The sequence below is a fragment of the Schistocerca cancellata genome, chromosome 9, assembly GCF_023864275.1.
Source record: "Schistocerca cancellata isolate TAMUIC-IGC-003103 chromosome 9, iqSchCanc2.1, whole genome shotgun sequence".
Taxonomy (NCBI): Eukaryota; Metazoa; Arthropoda; class Insecta; order Orthoptera; family Acrididae; genus Schistocerca; species Schistocerca cancellata.
In genome coordinates, this window is record NC_064634.1 from 2814014 (window position 1) to 2831641 (window position 17628).

Here is a 17628-nt window from a genome sequence, read left to right on the forward strand (position 1 = left end):
TATTGGACACAGCCACAGTTTAATATGTACAACGGTCTTCTGTGCAGGGAAACAAAGTAAGGGCCAAGGGTAGTATTGCCAGCAAAGTTGGGAGATGAGGCTTTAATGAAAGCACATGATCACTTGTTATCTGGTCATGGAGGGTGTAGAGCGATAAAGAGGAGAGTGGCAGAGAGGTATTGGTGGAGAGGTAGGAAAGTAGATGTGGATCAGTATGTCAAGAATTGTATACCATGTGTGCAGAGAGCAGATTTCAGCCGGAAACAGATACAGCTACAACGATTGCCGGAAGGGACATGTCCATTTTATTTGTTGGGGATCGATGTCTTAGGACTTTTCAGGTGAACTCCATCGGGGAACAGATTCGTTCAATCAATAATAGTCCATTTTTCGAGGTATGTGGAGATGGTGGCTGTGCCAAATCAACCGGCGGCAATGGTAGCGCAAGCGTTAGTAAACAACTGGATTTTGAAGTTTGGTGTACTGGAGACAATAATTACTGACCAAGGGTCCAAATGCATGTCGGATTTAATGAATAAACTGTGTAAATTGTTGAACTTAAAGATGTTGAGAACTAGCACGTTGCATCCACAGGCCAATGGAACGACAGAATGGGTACACAGAACAATCAGGAAGATGCTGATCACCGTCAGTGGGACGAGTATCTGAAGCATTTTGTATGTACATACCATGGAATCCATACAAATACCGGTTTGTCTACATATGAGGTAGTGTACGGGTGAAATATGCTTTCACCGTTTGATTTGGTGAGGCTACAGAAAAGAAGGACCAGTGAATCTGTACGTTAATTTGCAAGGACAATTCAGGATGTTTGGAAATGGGTAAAAAAGGCAAATACAACGGCTTTGGAAAGGCAGGAAGATGCAGTAAAGCAGAAAGGAAGTTTACCACAGTATAAAGTGGGGTAATGGGTCATGCCGTCCAGCCCCTATACGAAAAAAGGGAAAACGAAGAATTTCATCAGGAGGTATCAAGGACGATACCAAGTTGTTGAAACCACAACCCCTATTAACGTTAAGCTTCAGCTACCAACTAGAGAAACGATAGAACACATTGGGTGTTTATGGCATTTTAGGGATGCCTGGATGTGATTTCACGCATGTCACAGGAAGGAACAAGTAAGAAAGAAAGAGTGAAGAGAGGTGCTAAGCACAGAGAAAATCAGGAAGATAGAATACAGCATGAAGTACCGTATGCTTTGCGATCTAGAAAGTAGTAGACTATTTGTAGTTTTTTTGTTTTCGTGTCATGTATCATTGAGTTTGCATAGATTAATTAGGCATTGTGTTTTACATGTGTTTTCGAGTATTGTAAGCCTGCTAGGGGCAGAAGTCGTTTTGAAGAGGGAGGAAGGGTGATGGTGATACCTGTCCTCATGTCACTGAAAAAGGTGTAGCGCCTGACGTATGTGCAGTGTTGTTGGAGGAGAAATCAGACGCAGTTCTGGAGAAATAAATGCGTCAGAGTAAATTTTGCGGCATAGCCGTAATAAATATGTGTTGAACGATGTCAGGGTCGTACGATTTTCTGTTTAAATTTTTAGTTATAGACAGTGCTGGGTAGGGAAAATTGTGTTTATTGTACCAGTTCATATAATGTAAATTTAAGGATTGAAGAAGTCACATAATCGGTGATACGCTTGGATAAGAAATAATGAATGTTGGAGGAAAATCTGTGAAGCTACAAATATGGGACACTTGCACGGTGCAGTTATTTTTAGCTGGGTGAAAGGAATAGACTGTCCAAGGGACATTGTGGAGCCAAAATTGAGGTTGTAACGGCTCAGGATGCGTTGGATCTTCTCCACCAACGAGAATTTGGTGGTAGTAGCAAGTTTTTTTGAGCAGGGAGTATTTGCAGAAGCGAAACGTATAGAGCTCGAGAGGAGCGGAATTTTAATCAAGGGAACTAAGTGTAAAATAATAGAACCAACCTTCCAGCTGCCAGCATCAATTTCAGGAGTCACGTAATTGAATGTTACGCAGCCACAGCTGTACTGGTTTTATGAGAGAATGGAGGCCACAGGGCTAACGACCCGCTGAAAACAGTAAATGCAGTGGTCTGCAAGGCGCAAGTTACAGGCAGAAGGGGCCCACTGGCCTACCTAGGTGTTATGAGTAAGTGACTCAGAGCGTCACGTTATCAAAATGTATAAATAGGTGCAGGTTTCTAACGAGGTTCATTCGAGTGTGGCAGCTCTCCTGGATGGTGGTGGTGGCGGGGGTCACACCACCAGCTACACGTATCAGTAGATGGGGCCCAAGCGTTCCAGTCCACAGCAGGTCACTGGTTCGACCCTCTGAGGCTGATGCGGGGTCCATAGCCAGCCAGCCAGCGGCGGGCCTCTCTTCGGCTCGCTACAGTGGTCAGTCGTCTTGGCTCCCAACGCACACTGGAGGCATCCTGGGGCAAGGGCCACAGATTCGCATGCCAGATCATGGGTGCTTGTGGTCGCCGTGATCTCAGCAACGCGGGTGAGAAGGATGCCGCTGGCCACCTGTGGCTCACACCAAGCGGCGCTAAGTCAACGCTGAGTCGACTGCCAGCACCCTGATGACGACACAGCTCCGCTGGCATACAAGGACGGCACAGAGCAGCGCATTGCACTGGGTCACTGGGGCGGTGTCCTCAGCATTGCAGGACCCTGTGACACAGACCATGGTAAACGGGGCACTGTAGTGGAAACAAATCACTCATTTGGAAAGCTCAGACGAGTCTTAATATGGTGCATTCTACCTCTCCCCACTACATTTGGTCATCATGATACACTCGGTGGCAGAAGTTGCCACTACAACAAGCTGCAATCATATTTTTCATAAGGAATGTATCGATGAATGGTTAAAAAGATAAATTAAGTGCCCAATGAGTAGAAGTGTTGTTAAAACATACAATGAAAAGTCTATTACAAATCAAATTCATCATGATTTACTAATAGTTGATGAAGCTTATGCTGATAATGATGATGATGCTTGGGTGTAAATAAATCTTGCAATATTTTAACTGTGTATAAATGTATTTCTGCTATTTTTTAGTGTGAAAACAGTAGCTTTGGTAGTGCCAGCTGTACGCCTGCAGCCATATGATAAGAATAAAGCAATTAAAATTAAGTATGATTTTGGTTACTTAGATACCCACACACAGTCTAAGGACTGCTTTGGTAGATTTCAGGATGAAACAATGGTTACTGAAGTGATTGATGATTTGTTAAGAGAATCGACATTTCACCTAACACACAATTTTGAGATAACTGGTGAGTTAAGTGAAGAAACTTTAAATTTTATGAACAGAACTAAATGCAGTGGAAAACATTTATTCGGTTTTATTTGGTAGTTACACAAATAGTATAAACGGAATAAAAAATATAAAATGGAATTATAAGGAGAAAATCAAAAAAGTTATATGTAACATGGGCAGTAATTTGTTTATGGCAAAAATGTATTAATATTCAGTTTGCTTGTAATGTTAATGATCCTGATATTTTATTTACAAGTAAAAGACGAGTACATTCACACAAGATATCTGGTAATCAGTGTCCAAAGACTCTAAATGGGAAAGGCAATGTGTTAGGTCATGTATTTTTTCCAAATAAGAATAATGATCCTGTAGAGATAAATATGGATAAAGGTGAGATTTGGTATATGGAAATTGATGAAACTACACCAAAATATGAAACAAATTTATTTGAAATTTTAGTACATGAAATTGGACACTCATTAGGTTTATATCATTCAGATGTTTATGAATCAATAATGTATCCATTACATAATGCTTGAAATTTAGAGTTATTTCAAGATGTTATTGATTGTATTCAAAGTTTATATGGTAAAAAATATCAACACAAACGACTATACCAAAATCTACACCAGTTGTACCAACAGTTAATTTAAAGGAATCTGTAAAAGTACTATATGAAACTAATAAATTTTATCGCTTATTAATTATGAAAGGAGTTTCATATATTTTTTATCAGAAGTGTGTATGGGTAGGTGATGATATGAATTCACAGTTAATAACTAATTGGTTAAAAAATTTATGTCAAGATTTACAAAAAGAAGATGGATTGTTTTAAAGACCAAGTGGTGAAGATGTATTATTTGTTCTCAATATGATATACATGACAGATTTACAAATATTACAATTAATTCTGGGATATCCAAAGTCAATATCCAATACAGGATTACGTTAAAACTTTTTATTAAACGCTATAATCAACAATTATACATGCAGAATATTTTTACTCTTTAATGAACATTTCTAGGTGGAATTTTACATTTAAATCACGATGAGCTATACCTTTACAATTTCCTGGGCTACCAACCAGAATTAATTCTGAACTCAGATACATTAATGGACTGTTGTATTTTTGATATGTAGTTATAGCTGATTTATCTTTATTTGGTATTAAATGTACAACATTATTGCATAATGTAATAAATGTATTAAAAGGTACAATACAGGGCTATTACAAATGATTGACGCGATTTCATAAATTCACTGTAGCTCCATTCATTGACATATGGTCACGACACACTACAGATACGTAGAAAAACTCATAAAGTTTTGTTCGGCTGAAGCTGCACCTCAGGTTTCTGCCGCCAGAGCGCTCGAGAGCGCAGTGAGAAAAATGGCGACAGGAGCCGAGAAAGCGCATGTCGTGCTTGAAATGCACTCACATCAGTCAGTCATAACAGTGCAACGACACTTCAGGACGAAGTTCAACAAAGATCCACCAACTGCTAACTCCATTCGGCGACGGTATGCGCAGTTTAAAGCTTCTGGATGCCTCTACAGTGAGCGAAGAAACGGTTGAACGCGTGCGGGCAAGTTTCACGCGTAGCCCATGGAAGTCGACGTATAAAGCAAGCAGGGAGCTAAACGTACCACAGCCGACGGTTTGGAAAATCTTACGGAAAAGGCTAAAGCAGATGCCTTACCGTTTACAATTGCTACAAGCCCTGACACCCAATGACAAAGTCAAACGCTTTGAATTTTCGGCGCGGTTGTAACAACTCATGGAAGAGGATGCGTTCAGTGCGAAACTTGTTTTCAGTGATGAAGCAACATTTTTTCTTAATGGTGAAGTGAACAGACACAATGTGCGAATCTGGGCGGTAGAGAATCCTCATGCATTCGTGCAGCAAATTCGCAATTCACCAAAAGTTAACGTGTTTTGTGCAATATCACGGTTTAAAGTTTACGGCCCCATTTTCTTCTGCGAAAAAAAAGTTACAGGACATGTGTATCTGGACATGCTGGAAAATTGGCTCATGCCACAACTGGAGACCGACAGCGCCGACTTCATCTTTCAACAGGATGGTGCTCCACCGCACTTCCATCATGATGTTCGGCATTTCTTAAACAGGAGATTGGAAAACCGATGGATCGGTCGTGGTGGAGATCATGATCAGCAATTCATGTCATGGCCTCCACACTCTCCTGACTTAACCCCATGCGATTTCTTTCTGTGGGGTTATGTGAAAGATTCAGTGTTTAAACCTCCTCTACCAAGAAACGTGCCAGAACTGCGAGCTCGCATCAACGATGCTTTCGAACTCATTGATGGGGACATGCTGCGCTGGGTGTGGAAGGAACTTGATTATCGGCTTGATGTCTGCCGAATCACTAAAGGGGCACATATCGAACATTTGTAAATGCCTAAAAAAACTTTTTGAGTTTTTGTATGTGTGTGCAAAGCGTTGTGAAAATATCTCAAATAATAAAGTTATTGTAGAGCTGTAAAATCGCTTCAATCATTTGTAATAACCCTGTAGAAAAATCAGAGAATTTTTCTGTATAAAAGAAGCAGGTTCAGTGACAAGCAGAGCAGTACTGGGATGTCAAATCCAAATTTTGTAAATATTGTACTATTGAGAAATCAATTGATAATTTTACTTCACAGAAATATACTAAAGATGATATAGAACGATGTGTAGACAATGAGTACATGAACAGCCTGTAAAAATTACAACACTAATCGCCTTCCTTGTTTATGTGGAAAAAACAAGTCTACATATTATTATAAAAACCATTTTCCAAGAACTACAATTGAAGAATGTTCAAATACGTTACTGTCAATAGAAAATGAAGGAAAACAGGTAACTGATACAGCATCAAAGAAATATAAGGCTTGTCAATAGTTGAAAAATTTCGATTGGTTCTATGCAAATCCAACACGTTAAGATAAACACAAAATAAACGTAAAAAATGTGTTTTAGAATATGAAAAAATAAGAAAAGTCAGTCATTTCGTACTTAATTTTAAATATCTATTAAATAATAATTCCTGCTGATCAATTTTTGAAAATTCAATTTTTACAAATCTAACGAATTTTATTTTCTATAAATAGAGAGGCCAAATGGAGCAACTCACAGTTGCTCAACTTCAGGATTATTGTAGAAGAAATAAGTTAAGAGGATATAGTGAAGTAAATATAGCTGACCTAATAAGATTATTAAAAGACAATAAGTCACAAGTCTATATATGCTGAGAGAAAGCCTATGGAAACAATTACATTATTGTGAAATTAAAAATGATGATATTTTCGAAACTAAAGAAGATAAAGCACTGAAAAATATATTCCCATTTTCTGCTTATGTGTTTGCAGAACATAAAACTAGAAATAATAAAGAAATATTATTTCCTTTTTAGTAATTTATTTGAGAAACCAAGAGACAGAAGAACAGTTAGAGATTATCTACTTGATTCTGTATTTGAAAACAGTTTACATACTATAAATTTGGAAAATAATATAAACTCATTTGAACCTAATCATTCCTTAACTGCAGTAAAACCGAACATTATGAAAATTGTAAAAAATAACCTAAGAATACATTGTGGACTGAAAATGACTTTAAGACTTTTGTGAGTCCCATATGCAGACAAGCAGAAATATTATGGAATTTCGGTTCCAAGTAGAAAACTATAGGATCAGAAATGAAAGAGTGATTAGTAAAGAAAATACTTTGTCCAGAATGGGTGATTTTTAGGCACATGGGTCAGGATGGACATTAAATAGAACCATTGGTTTAGAACTTTGAATTAAGAGACATATTCCAGTGAGACGATAATCTTAAATCGAATTCCCAGATCTTATAAAAGATAAAAAGCTTGTATTAATGTGAAAAATAATGACCAAAAATGTTTTCTGTGGACTATAAATCTGCATTAAAAATTCAGAAAGAGTCAAAAAATATAAAAATGTTGATCTTGATCAGAAAACGGAAAATTTTGAGTGGTCTTTAGTGGTTTATTGTATTCAAAAATTGAAAAGAAATTTAATGTATCTATCAATGTGAATTCATTTGATGAAAAATATGAAGTGTATCCATTAAAAATAACGAAAAGTAAGAAAGAGGAACTTGTAACTCTCCTTTATTTCAAGAAAGGGAATAATTCACACTGTTGTTATCTAGCTTTATTTCATGTCAAATTCATTTGTGATACGTGTTTAAAAGTAGAATTTGCAGAGAATGGTTCCTATGTAAGTTTTAAAAATTATTAACGTGCACAGGAAGTTCCAGTTGTTATTTATATTGATTTTGAATGTTTACTATTGAAGATGTACAACTGTCAACCGAGAACATACCTTCACCGAAGAGTCAAGCAGTATATTGCTCCCTCCTACGTATATCTCGCGAAGAGACCATGAGGATAAAATCAGAGAGATTAGAGCCCACACAGAGGCATACCGACAATCCTTCTTTCCACGAACAATACGAGACTGGAATAGAAGGGAGAACCGATAGAGGTACTGAAGGTACCCTCCGCCACACATCGTCAGGTGGCTTGTGGAGTATGGCTGTAGATGTAGATGTAGATCACACACTGAAGGTGTGCTCTGCCCTTCAAAGTAATCCAGAAAATTCATATACATTGAAATATCAAAAACATGAAGCAAGTGAATTCTGTTATGATATAAAATATGTAAATGAACACAATGATGATCCTGATGTTTATATAGTATCAAATTTTCATAAACGATTTATTGAAAATATAAAAAAAAGAGGTTGAAGAAATTGAAGAACTTATTCTGAAGCTGAAGAAATGAAACCAGTAACTCATGAAAAACAATCAAGATATGCCAGATTGAAAAAAAATTGCATTGTGTAACTGTCATTATTCACAAAAAATTTAAAAGCTTCATCATCATGATCATTTAACTGGAAAATATATAAATTCATTATGTAATGAATAAAATTTTAAGTTAAAAGTTTCGAATTTTGTACCCATTTATTTACATAATTTTTCAGGATATGATTCACATCTGTTTGTGAGAGAACTTGGTTATGACAGGAAAGAAACAGATTTCATTCTGAACAATGAAGACAGATATAATGGTTTTGGTAAGAAATAGTGAGTTTAAAAATGAGATTTACTGACTCTTTTAATTTTGTGGTTTCTTCATTTGAGAAACTTTCATCAAATTTGAAAATACATCAAAAGAAAAACATTGCAAAATTTTTCCCAGAAGAGTTATTTTATTTAGTGATGAGAAATGGTACATATTGTGGGCTTTCAAATTACAAAATGAAATGAGGTGGTGGTGGCCCTCAACTATGTACCCTCTGACTCAGAGTTGAAATAATAGAAGTTTTCGCTGGTTTCGTTGTCTAGGGGCTGGATACGTATTTGCCACATTACAAGCCAAATACAGCTGAGCCTACAGTATACAATATGAATAGACACATGAATCGAATGGTCGAAGGTTCCTATCACTTTTCAATTGCGAATTTTTAATGCAACATAGTACTTTATAAATGATCGATTGCAATTAAATAAAATCTGCAGGTACTATCTTAACGACTTTAAATGATGAGTACAATAGCAGAAGTATCTTGTAGAATGCCGTTTATTGCGACAAAACACTTATTGGTGTCGATAGTCCAGCAATTAAATAAAATATAAGTTAAATAAAATATAAGTTCATAATATTAGTTATGAACAACAACATAGCTCACGAGATATTCGCTTCTAAATGCATACTATGTATTCACTGCAGAAGCCACAGAAATGACACAAGAGCACAAGTCAGCACTCCAAAATATTTCTATCTCTCACGACCACATGCAAACTTCTCATGTCTTCCCTGCGACTGTGCGTCCATGACGCCATACTGTTCAGAACTCCCTATGTCCTGTGAGACTGTACCTCACGCCGCGCTGTTCAGAACTGCCTCGTATCCTCTACGGAAATGATGCTCCTACCCAACCTTCATATGTCTCTCCTCATGTCCCTCTTGGAAATAATCGCTGTGATTGGCTGGAGCACTCCGCCAATGCACACTCACAAACATAATGAAACACATTGGAAATACTGGATTTACATTTAAATAGCATGAAATTAAATAAACATTTCTATGGCTGGAGCATAAACACGCTCTAACACACATTATTAAATACATAAACAAATTAAATAAACAAATATCAAAGGAATAGCAACAAAAGGTAGGCCACTAGCCTAATGTCTCTTTGCTTTCTAAAACACAGTAAATATTTAACCAATTTCTTCATGAATAGTATAAATCAGATATAACAAAGACATAGACAAATAAATATATTTATAAGCATGCTGCTATCGTGTTTTCGTGTAACTGTGGAGTACTTATGGCATGAAGCGATAGATAGTAATCAGCCACTTTGACCTCCAACAACTCATGTACTGTTCAAGTTACATGCCTGTAATGTATGCCAATTTAGGTTTACACTAATAGCTTTCTAAAGACATGTCGATTGACAAAATCGGATGAACCCCTTAGATTTTGGAAATTCGTTGCTGGATATTACTTGTATAATTTATTGTCAGATACTAAACTTTAAACTAATAAAGATATTGAAAATCTGATTACACCATCAGAATTGTACAAATAATGGTAATGTACATGTTTCTTTTTGAGATATCGTGGTTCATCTGGCTACTGTTAATTTCTATACAAACTGTGAAATGTCTGCTATTATGGGTTCACAAACTCCACCATGTTGGTACACGCGGCATACAAATCTCCTTCTGGTCTCGCGGTAGCGTTCTCGCTTCCCGAGCACGGGGTCCCGGGTTCGATTCCCGGCGGGGTCAGGGATTTTCACCTGCCTCGAGATGACTGGGTGTTTGTGTTGTCCTCATCATTTCATCATCGTCCAGGAAAGTGGCGAAATTGGACTGAGCAAAGGTTGGGAAATTGTACGGGCGCTGATAACCACGCAGTTGAGCGCCCCACAAACCAAATATCATCCTCATCATCATCAAATCTCCTTCATCAACACAAAGCACCTTCCACACGAGAGTGTTAACATGTAATCCCCAGCCACGCAGTCTGGACCATGCGCTGGGGCTACTACTCTTGCTCCGGCTAACGTACGGCACTACACAGTCGCTGACGAGCACCGGCTTGCCGAGCGGCGTGCAGCCACGCCAACTCCGAACTTAGAATATTTTCAGGGCGTCACAACTCACCCGTAACCTCACAATATCCATACAATTAACACCGAGCGTGGTGGCGCATTCGTTAGAACACTGAACTCGTATTCAGGAGGACGACGGTTCATTCCCGCATCCGGCCTTCCTGATTTATGTTTTCCACTCCAGGCAAATGCCAGGATAGTTCCTTTGAAAGGGTAAGGCCGACTTCCTTCCCCATCCTTCCCTAATCCGATGAGATCGATGACGTCACTGTTTTGTCTCTTCCCCCAAACAACCCAACACAACCCACATGATTACATGGATTCTTAGAAAAAAATTGAAGAGACATCATTACCAGGAACAGAAGAATTATATCATAAACTGAATGATTGTGAAATAAGTGATGAAGGTTATAAACATGCAAAAACAGTTTGGAAAAATTTACTATTAAGAATCTTGGTGAATGTCATGATCTATACCTTAAAACTGATGTATTGTTAATGACTGATATATTAGAAAATTTTAGGAAAACTTGTATAAAAGCATATAACTTTGATCCATCTTGGTATTTTGCTGCGCCAGGATATTCTTGGCACCAGGGATTCAATGTTGATAATGTCTAAACAACCACTTCATTCATTATATGATTATGATATGATTTTAATGCTTGAAAAGGGAATAAGAGGTGGAATATCACAGTGTTGTAAAATATATTTCAAAGCAAACGATAAACATGTGAAGCATTTTGATAGTAAAAATATATCAAATTATCTAGATATTTAGATGCAAATAAATTATATGGTTATCCTATGAGTTAGTATTTACCTTTCGGGGAACATGAAAGGGATAATCCAGATTCTTTTGATAGTAAAAGATAAATGAAATTTCACATACTGATAAAATGATATTTTTGAAGCAGATTTAGAATATCCAAAACAACTCCATGATTTACCTAAAGATTTACCGCTCACTCCTGAAAATAAAATTGTAGCTGGAACTACAGAAATCGAATTGTTGACTACTTAACAAAACCAAAATTAATTATGTAGTTCACCATAGAAATTTTTAACAGTATCTCTCTCTACAAATGAAATTAACAAAAATACATAGGGTTTTAAAATTTAAGCAACTGGATTGGTCGAGGAAGTACATAGATTTAAATACAGGAATGAGAACTAGAGCCAAAAATGATTCTGAAAAAGAGCTTATAAACTGTGTATAATACATTCTTTAGCTAGACAATGGAATGTATTAAAAATGGTGTGTACATAAAATTAGTTTCAGGTGGAGAAAAATGTGATAAATTAATAGCAAGGCCAAACTTTAAAGCAAGAACTATATGTAATGAAAATCTTGCTGCTGTTTATATGAATAGCACAAAATTCACATTTAATAAACCCATCTATGTCAGTAGGAATATACTTGATTTATCTAAAGAACTGATGTATGACTTTGACCATAGACTAATGAAACTGAAATATGTAAAAAATATTGAATTGTGTTATCAAGATACAGACATATCGATAGTTTACAAACTGAACATTTTTATGAAGGTATGAAATCGATGATTGATATATTTGACACTAGTGATTGTCCTGAAAATCATATTTATGGTATTCCACAAATTAATATGAAAGTTGAATGAAAAATGAAAGATGAATGCAATGGAAAAATAATGGAAGAAATTTGTTGTTTAAAAGCAAAAATGTATGGTTATAAAGTTGTTTATAAAAGAGATACAAAATCTAAAGGAGTTAAGGAATATATTGTCAAAAATAGAATCAGCTTAGAAGATTATAAAGATTGTTTGTTTAACAATATAGATCAGTTCAGGAGAATTAATATGATTCGAAGTGAAAAGCACCAAGTACACACAGTTAAAATAAACACAAAATCATTGAGCTCTCATGATGGCAAAAGATACGTTTTGGAAAATAAAATATACACATTACCATATCTACATTACGAAGCCACTGCTAGAGCAGTCTGTGGACTGTGTCCAGTCTGAGACTTAAGTCGCTTAACAAATAGTAAAAATATCTAATCAAAATTTATCTATACAAATAGACTAATCAAGAAACTCCACAGCATAAGTGTCTTGCAAGAGATCAAAAAGTAACTGAGTTAGAGATAAATTTTTTATGTAATGTTACTGGATGTGAATATTTATCTACTAGAAAATATTTCTATTGAGCTTAATGAGTTTAAGATTATTTTACCAGATACATATTCTGAATTAATTACTGTTTGGGATTTTCAATTCATTGAAAATGAACAGATGAAACTGAAATATAAAGGAATGCAGGAAAATAAAAATTGAAATAATGATGGAATGATACTGAATTCACAAAGTGAAAATTTTGGACTTTTTGATAGTGAATCTATTTACTTTTTTGCATTCACAATAATTCATTTTATTTATTTTGTTAGGTTCACATTTATAAAACAATATTAAATTTTATTTTCTTACATTCACCTATTCTATGAGAAAAATAATTATTCAGAAAATTCGTGAATGTGATACTAAGAAATATTCATTATTATTAGTTTTTCTAAGTAATTTAAATGAAATTAAGTGAGTTAGACCTGAAAAGTGGATTATAGTAGATATAAAATGTAGGTTGTAGGTAAGTTTTCGTTTTCTAGTGAAGAAGCGAGTGAAACGACTGAGTTAGCTAGAAAATGGAAACTACACTAGAACCTACACTTCTTATCTACTTATAATGAAACAATGACAGCGAAAGCGTTAGATCATAACTTGCATTATTTGTTAAAGAACAACCTCTTTCAGGAGTGGCAGTGGAACATATGCAACACATTCAGTGGCAAGCATACAGAAGAAAACAAAGTTTGAATTTGTCAACTTCTGAAATAACAATTTTAGAAAATGAGTGCCAGTCTTTGCTGAACTTCCCTCATGTTTGCTAGAGTGAATCAGTTTTTCCTAGCTTGACTGGTGGTTTCTATTTTGCAGGTGACTTCAACGCCTTCGAAATACTACCGTCAGGTTTCCTCGGAACGCTGAAGATATTTTTTGACTCTGGAGATGCAATGTGTCACTCGCTTCTGGGGGACGAAAACGTACAAAATCTGTACAGATCTGGAAAGAAGTTCGACGTGGTCGTGCTGGAGCCCTTCTTCACCGAGTGCCTGCTGGTGCTCGCGCACAAGTTCAGAGCGCCCACGGTCGTGCTGTCCACCTTCGCAGGGACGGACTGGATGGCCGACATGGTGGGCAACCCAACCCCGTATGCCTACGTTCCCAATATTTTCCTCGAACTTACAACACACATGAATTTCCTTGAACGGGTACAGAACACTTTGGCTGGTGTAATTCCAAGTATTGTTCGGCAATTATACTATCTGCCAAGGCTTGACGCCATTGCACAAATGTACCTGAACGACACGGAATTGCCCAAGTTATCAGAGATCGAAAAGCAAGTATCTCTTTCATTAATTAATTACCACTTCACGCATGGATGTCCAAGACCACTGGTGCCAAACATGGTGGAAGTTGGAGGTCTGCACATAAAATCGCCGAAGGCTCTTCCTGAGGTAAGTTATCATGCACGACACATACCACTTAGCTGCAATCGGAAGTAGTTGTCTAAACAAACTTCTGGCCTAGAGTCAACACTCTAGTAACTATAGAATATAGACAGTTTAAACCAGTTATTTCTGTTGACTTGGCCCAGCATTTAGTGCTCTTTCCCCAACCTCTTCTGCTCTTTTGAAGACTCCTTTATTGCTTCACTTCATACTTTCGTCTCATTCTACAATAACATTGCTTTACGTCGAATTATAAGTCATTCCTCTTTTGATGTCAGTTCATACTTGATGCTCCAGTTTGTTATGGAACTCAACACCACGTGGACAAAGCTTGCCAGCCCCCACAGAGACTGCACTGTACATGGCCTCAAGTTATCACTACGTGGTGTCGCAGTGCAGGCGGAATACATCAACACAGAGAAACGATTCCGAACGAGTGAACGAAGACAAGTGAGTGAGTTCAAAAAGGATACCAACGTTTGCCACTACTCGTAATATCTCAGAAATTCTGGAGAAGATACTTGTGCCACATTCAGAAAGTTTTAAAACAGCCATCGAAGATCAGTCACAAGGAAAGTGCTGACAAAGCGACTCTGTAAACCAGGTGTCAGCCATTTTAACCAGCTCCGCATTTTGCACAGGATTTTGGTTCCAGGTTCCAGTCCAAGTGCAGGATACGGTGGCACAATGTTCGTTCCAGAAGTCTAGGGCTCAGTCTTTTCTTCTAAGTCAAGTTATTCACGAGACTGTTGGAATTGGTTGATCACTTAAGAACTAGAGACGATTGAGAAAATTGTTTAAACAATAGCATGTTGTGTGCACCATGGTGAGTTTTTCACCACATCAGCTCAGTAATATTGCCACCTAAAAAGCAAGCACAACTGAACGATTTTCTTGATGCGCTGCCCATTGCAGTGCTTGCTACACGGCACATCCGCTAGTAAACGAATCCAGCGCCATTTTTTTAGCATACTGCTAGAAGCAGAAAAGATATTCCGACCTCTTCGAATCAACACTGGGCGACGAATATGGCCAGACAGTGAAAAGAAGCACCACCGAAGAAAGTTTTCCAAGCCATTACTTAATTGTCTGGAAGCTTTGCAACGAAGATATTAGAAACTTTTGGTCAATTATTAGCCCTACTTCTTGTCAGCCAATACCGAAGACCAAACTACACTACTGGCCATTAAAATTGCTACACCACGAAGATGACGTGCTGCAGACGCAGAAATTTAACCGACAGGAAGAAGATGCTGTGATATGCAAATGAATAGCTTTTCAGAGCATTCACACAAGGTTGGCGCCGGTGGTGACACCTACAGCGTGCTGACATGAGGAAAGTTTCCAACCGATTTCTCATACACAAACAGCAGTTGATCGGCGTTCCCTGGTGAAATGTTGTTGTGATGCCTTGTGTAAGGAGGAGAAATGCGTTCCATCACGTTTCCGACTTTGGTAAAGGTCGGATTGTAGCCTATCGCGATTGTGGTTTACCGTATCGCGACATTGCTGCTCGCGTTGGTCGAGATCCAATGACTGTTAGCAGAATATGGAATCGGTGGGTTCAGGAGGGTAATACGAAACGCCGTGCTGTATCTCAACGGCCTCGTATCACTAGCAGTCGAGATGACAGGCATCTTATCCACATGGCTGTAACGGATCGTGCAGCCACGTCTCAATCCCTGAGTCACCAGATGGGGACGTTTGCAAGACAACAACCATCTGCACGAACAGTTCGACGACGTTTGCAGCAGCATGGACTATCAGCTAGGAGGCCACGGCTGCGGTTACCCTTGACGCCGCATCAGAGACAGGAGTGCCTGCGATGGTGTACTCAACGACGAAGTTTGGTGCACGAATGGCAAAACGTCATTTTTTCGGATGAGTCCAGGTTCTGTTTATTGCATCATGATGTTCGCATCCGTGTTTGGCGACATCGCGGTGAACGCACATTGGAAGCGTGTATTCGTCATCGCCATACTGGCGTATCACCCAGCATGATGCTATGGGGTGCCACTGGTTACACGTCTCGGTCACCTCTTGTTCGTATTGACAGCACTTTGAACAGTGCACATTACATTTCAGATGTGTTAGGACCCGTGGCTCTACCCTTCATTCGATCCCTGCGAAACCGTACTTTTCAGCAGGATAATGCACGACCGCATGTTGCAGGTCCTGTACGGGCCTTTCCGGATACAGAAAATGTTCGACTGCTGCCCTGGCCAGCGCATTCTCCAGATCTCTCACCAACTGAAAACGTCTGGTCAATGGCGGCCGAGCAACTGGCTCGTCACAATACGCCAGTCACTACTCTTGATGAAGTGTGGTATCGTGCTGAAACTGAATGGTCAGTTGTACCTGTACACGCCATCCAAGCTCTGTTTGACTCAATGCCCAGGCGTATGAAGGCCGTTATAACGGCCAGAGGTGGTTGTTCTGGGTACTGTTTTCTCAGGATCTATGCACCCAAATTGCGTGAAAACGTAATCACATGTCAGTTGTAGTATAATATATATGTCCAATGAATACCCGTTTATCATCTGCAGTTCCTCTTGGTGTAGCAATTTTAATGGCCAGTAGTGTATTTGGTCCTGTAACTTTGTTTTTCGTTTATTAAGTCCCTCACTTTTGTTTATGGCATAGCGTAACAAAACCATTTAAACAATAAACGCATGAACGGGTATAATGCTTATCCTGAATACAGTGTGACGAAAAAATTCATGGGATCCCTGGTAACATCGTCTCGGACCTCCTTTTGCCCGGTGTAGCGCACCAGCTCGACGCGGCGTGGACTCAGCAAGTCGTTGAAAGCCCCCTTCAGAAATATTAAACCATGCCGTCGATAACTGTGAAGGTGCTGCCATTGCAGGACTTTGTGCACGGATTGGCCTTTATGTCCCATAAATGTTAGATGGGATTCATGTCAGGTGACCTGGGTGGCCAAATTTTTCGTTCGAAGTGTCCACAATGTTCTTGAAATCTATCGCGATTGGCTGAAAATGGTACCCAGGTTGTGGAACGTAACGAGGACGCCGTCCATTTAGTGTAAACGTAGCCTGCGCCATTGTGGAGCCCTTACCGGCTTGCACAGTTCCTTCTTGACAACTTGGGTCCATGACTTCCTGGAGTCTGCGCCGCACCCGAACCCTAACATCAGCTCCTATCAGAGGAAATGGAGACTCATCCAACGAGGCCGCGGTTTCCTCGTCGTCTATGGTCCGGTCATGAGCCCTGCTGTTAGCAAAGGCACTCGCGTCAGTCGTCTGCTGCCGTAGTCCATTAACGCCAAATTTCGCCACACTGTACTAAGGGAACTTCGTAGCTCCCACCTTTATTGCTGCGGTTATTCACGGGGTTTTGCTTGTCTGTCAATACTGACTACGCTGACGCTGCTGCTCTCGGTCGTTAAGTGAAGGCTGTCGGCCACTACGTTCAGCGTAGTGAGAGGTGATGCCCGAAATTTGGTATTCTCGGCTCACTCTTGACACTGTGGATCCCAAAATACTGAATTCCCTAACGATTTCCGAAAGGGAATGTCCTAAGGGCCTCCCAAATGCTATTCCGCATTCAAAGCCTATTAATTCCCGTCGTGCGGCGATAACCACGTCAAAATCTTTTTCACGTGAGTCACCTCAGTTCAAGTGACAGCCACGCCAATCCACTGCC

General features: G+C 38.8%; 1 protein-coding gene across 1 annotated transcript in view; it reads left to right on the plus strand.

The window, feature by feature from the left end:
• The window catches only part of LOC126100548 (UDP-glycosyltransferase UGT5-like), a 60598-nt gene that overhangs the window by 18334 nt on the left and 24636 nt on the right, over positions 1–17628 (plus strand). The window contains exon 3 of the mRNA XM_049911166.1: positions 13388–13968. Within this exon, the coding sequence (XP_049767123.1) occupies positions 13388–13968 (581 nt within the window). The remainder of the gene's footprint in view (positions 1–13387; positions 13969–17628) is intronic.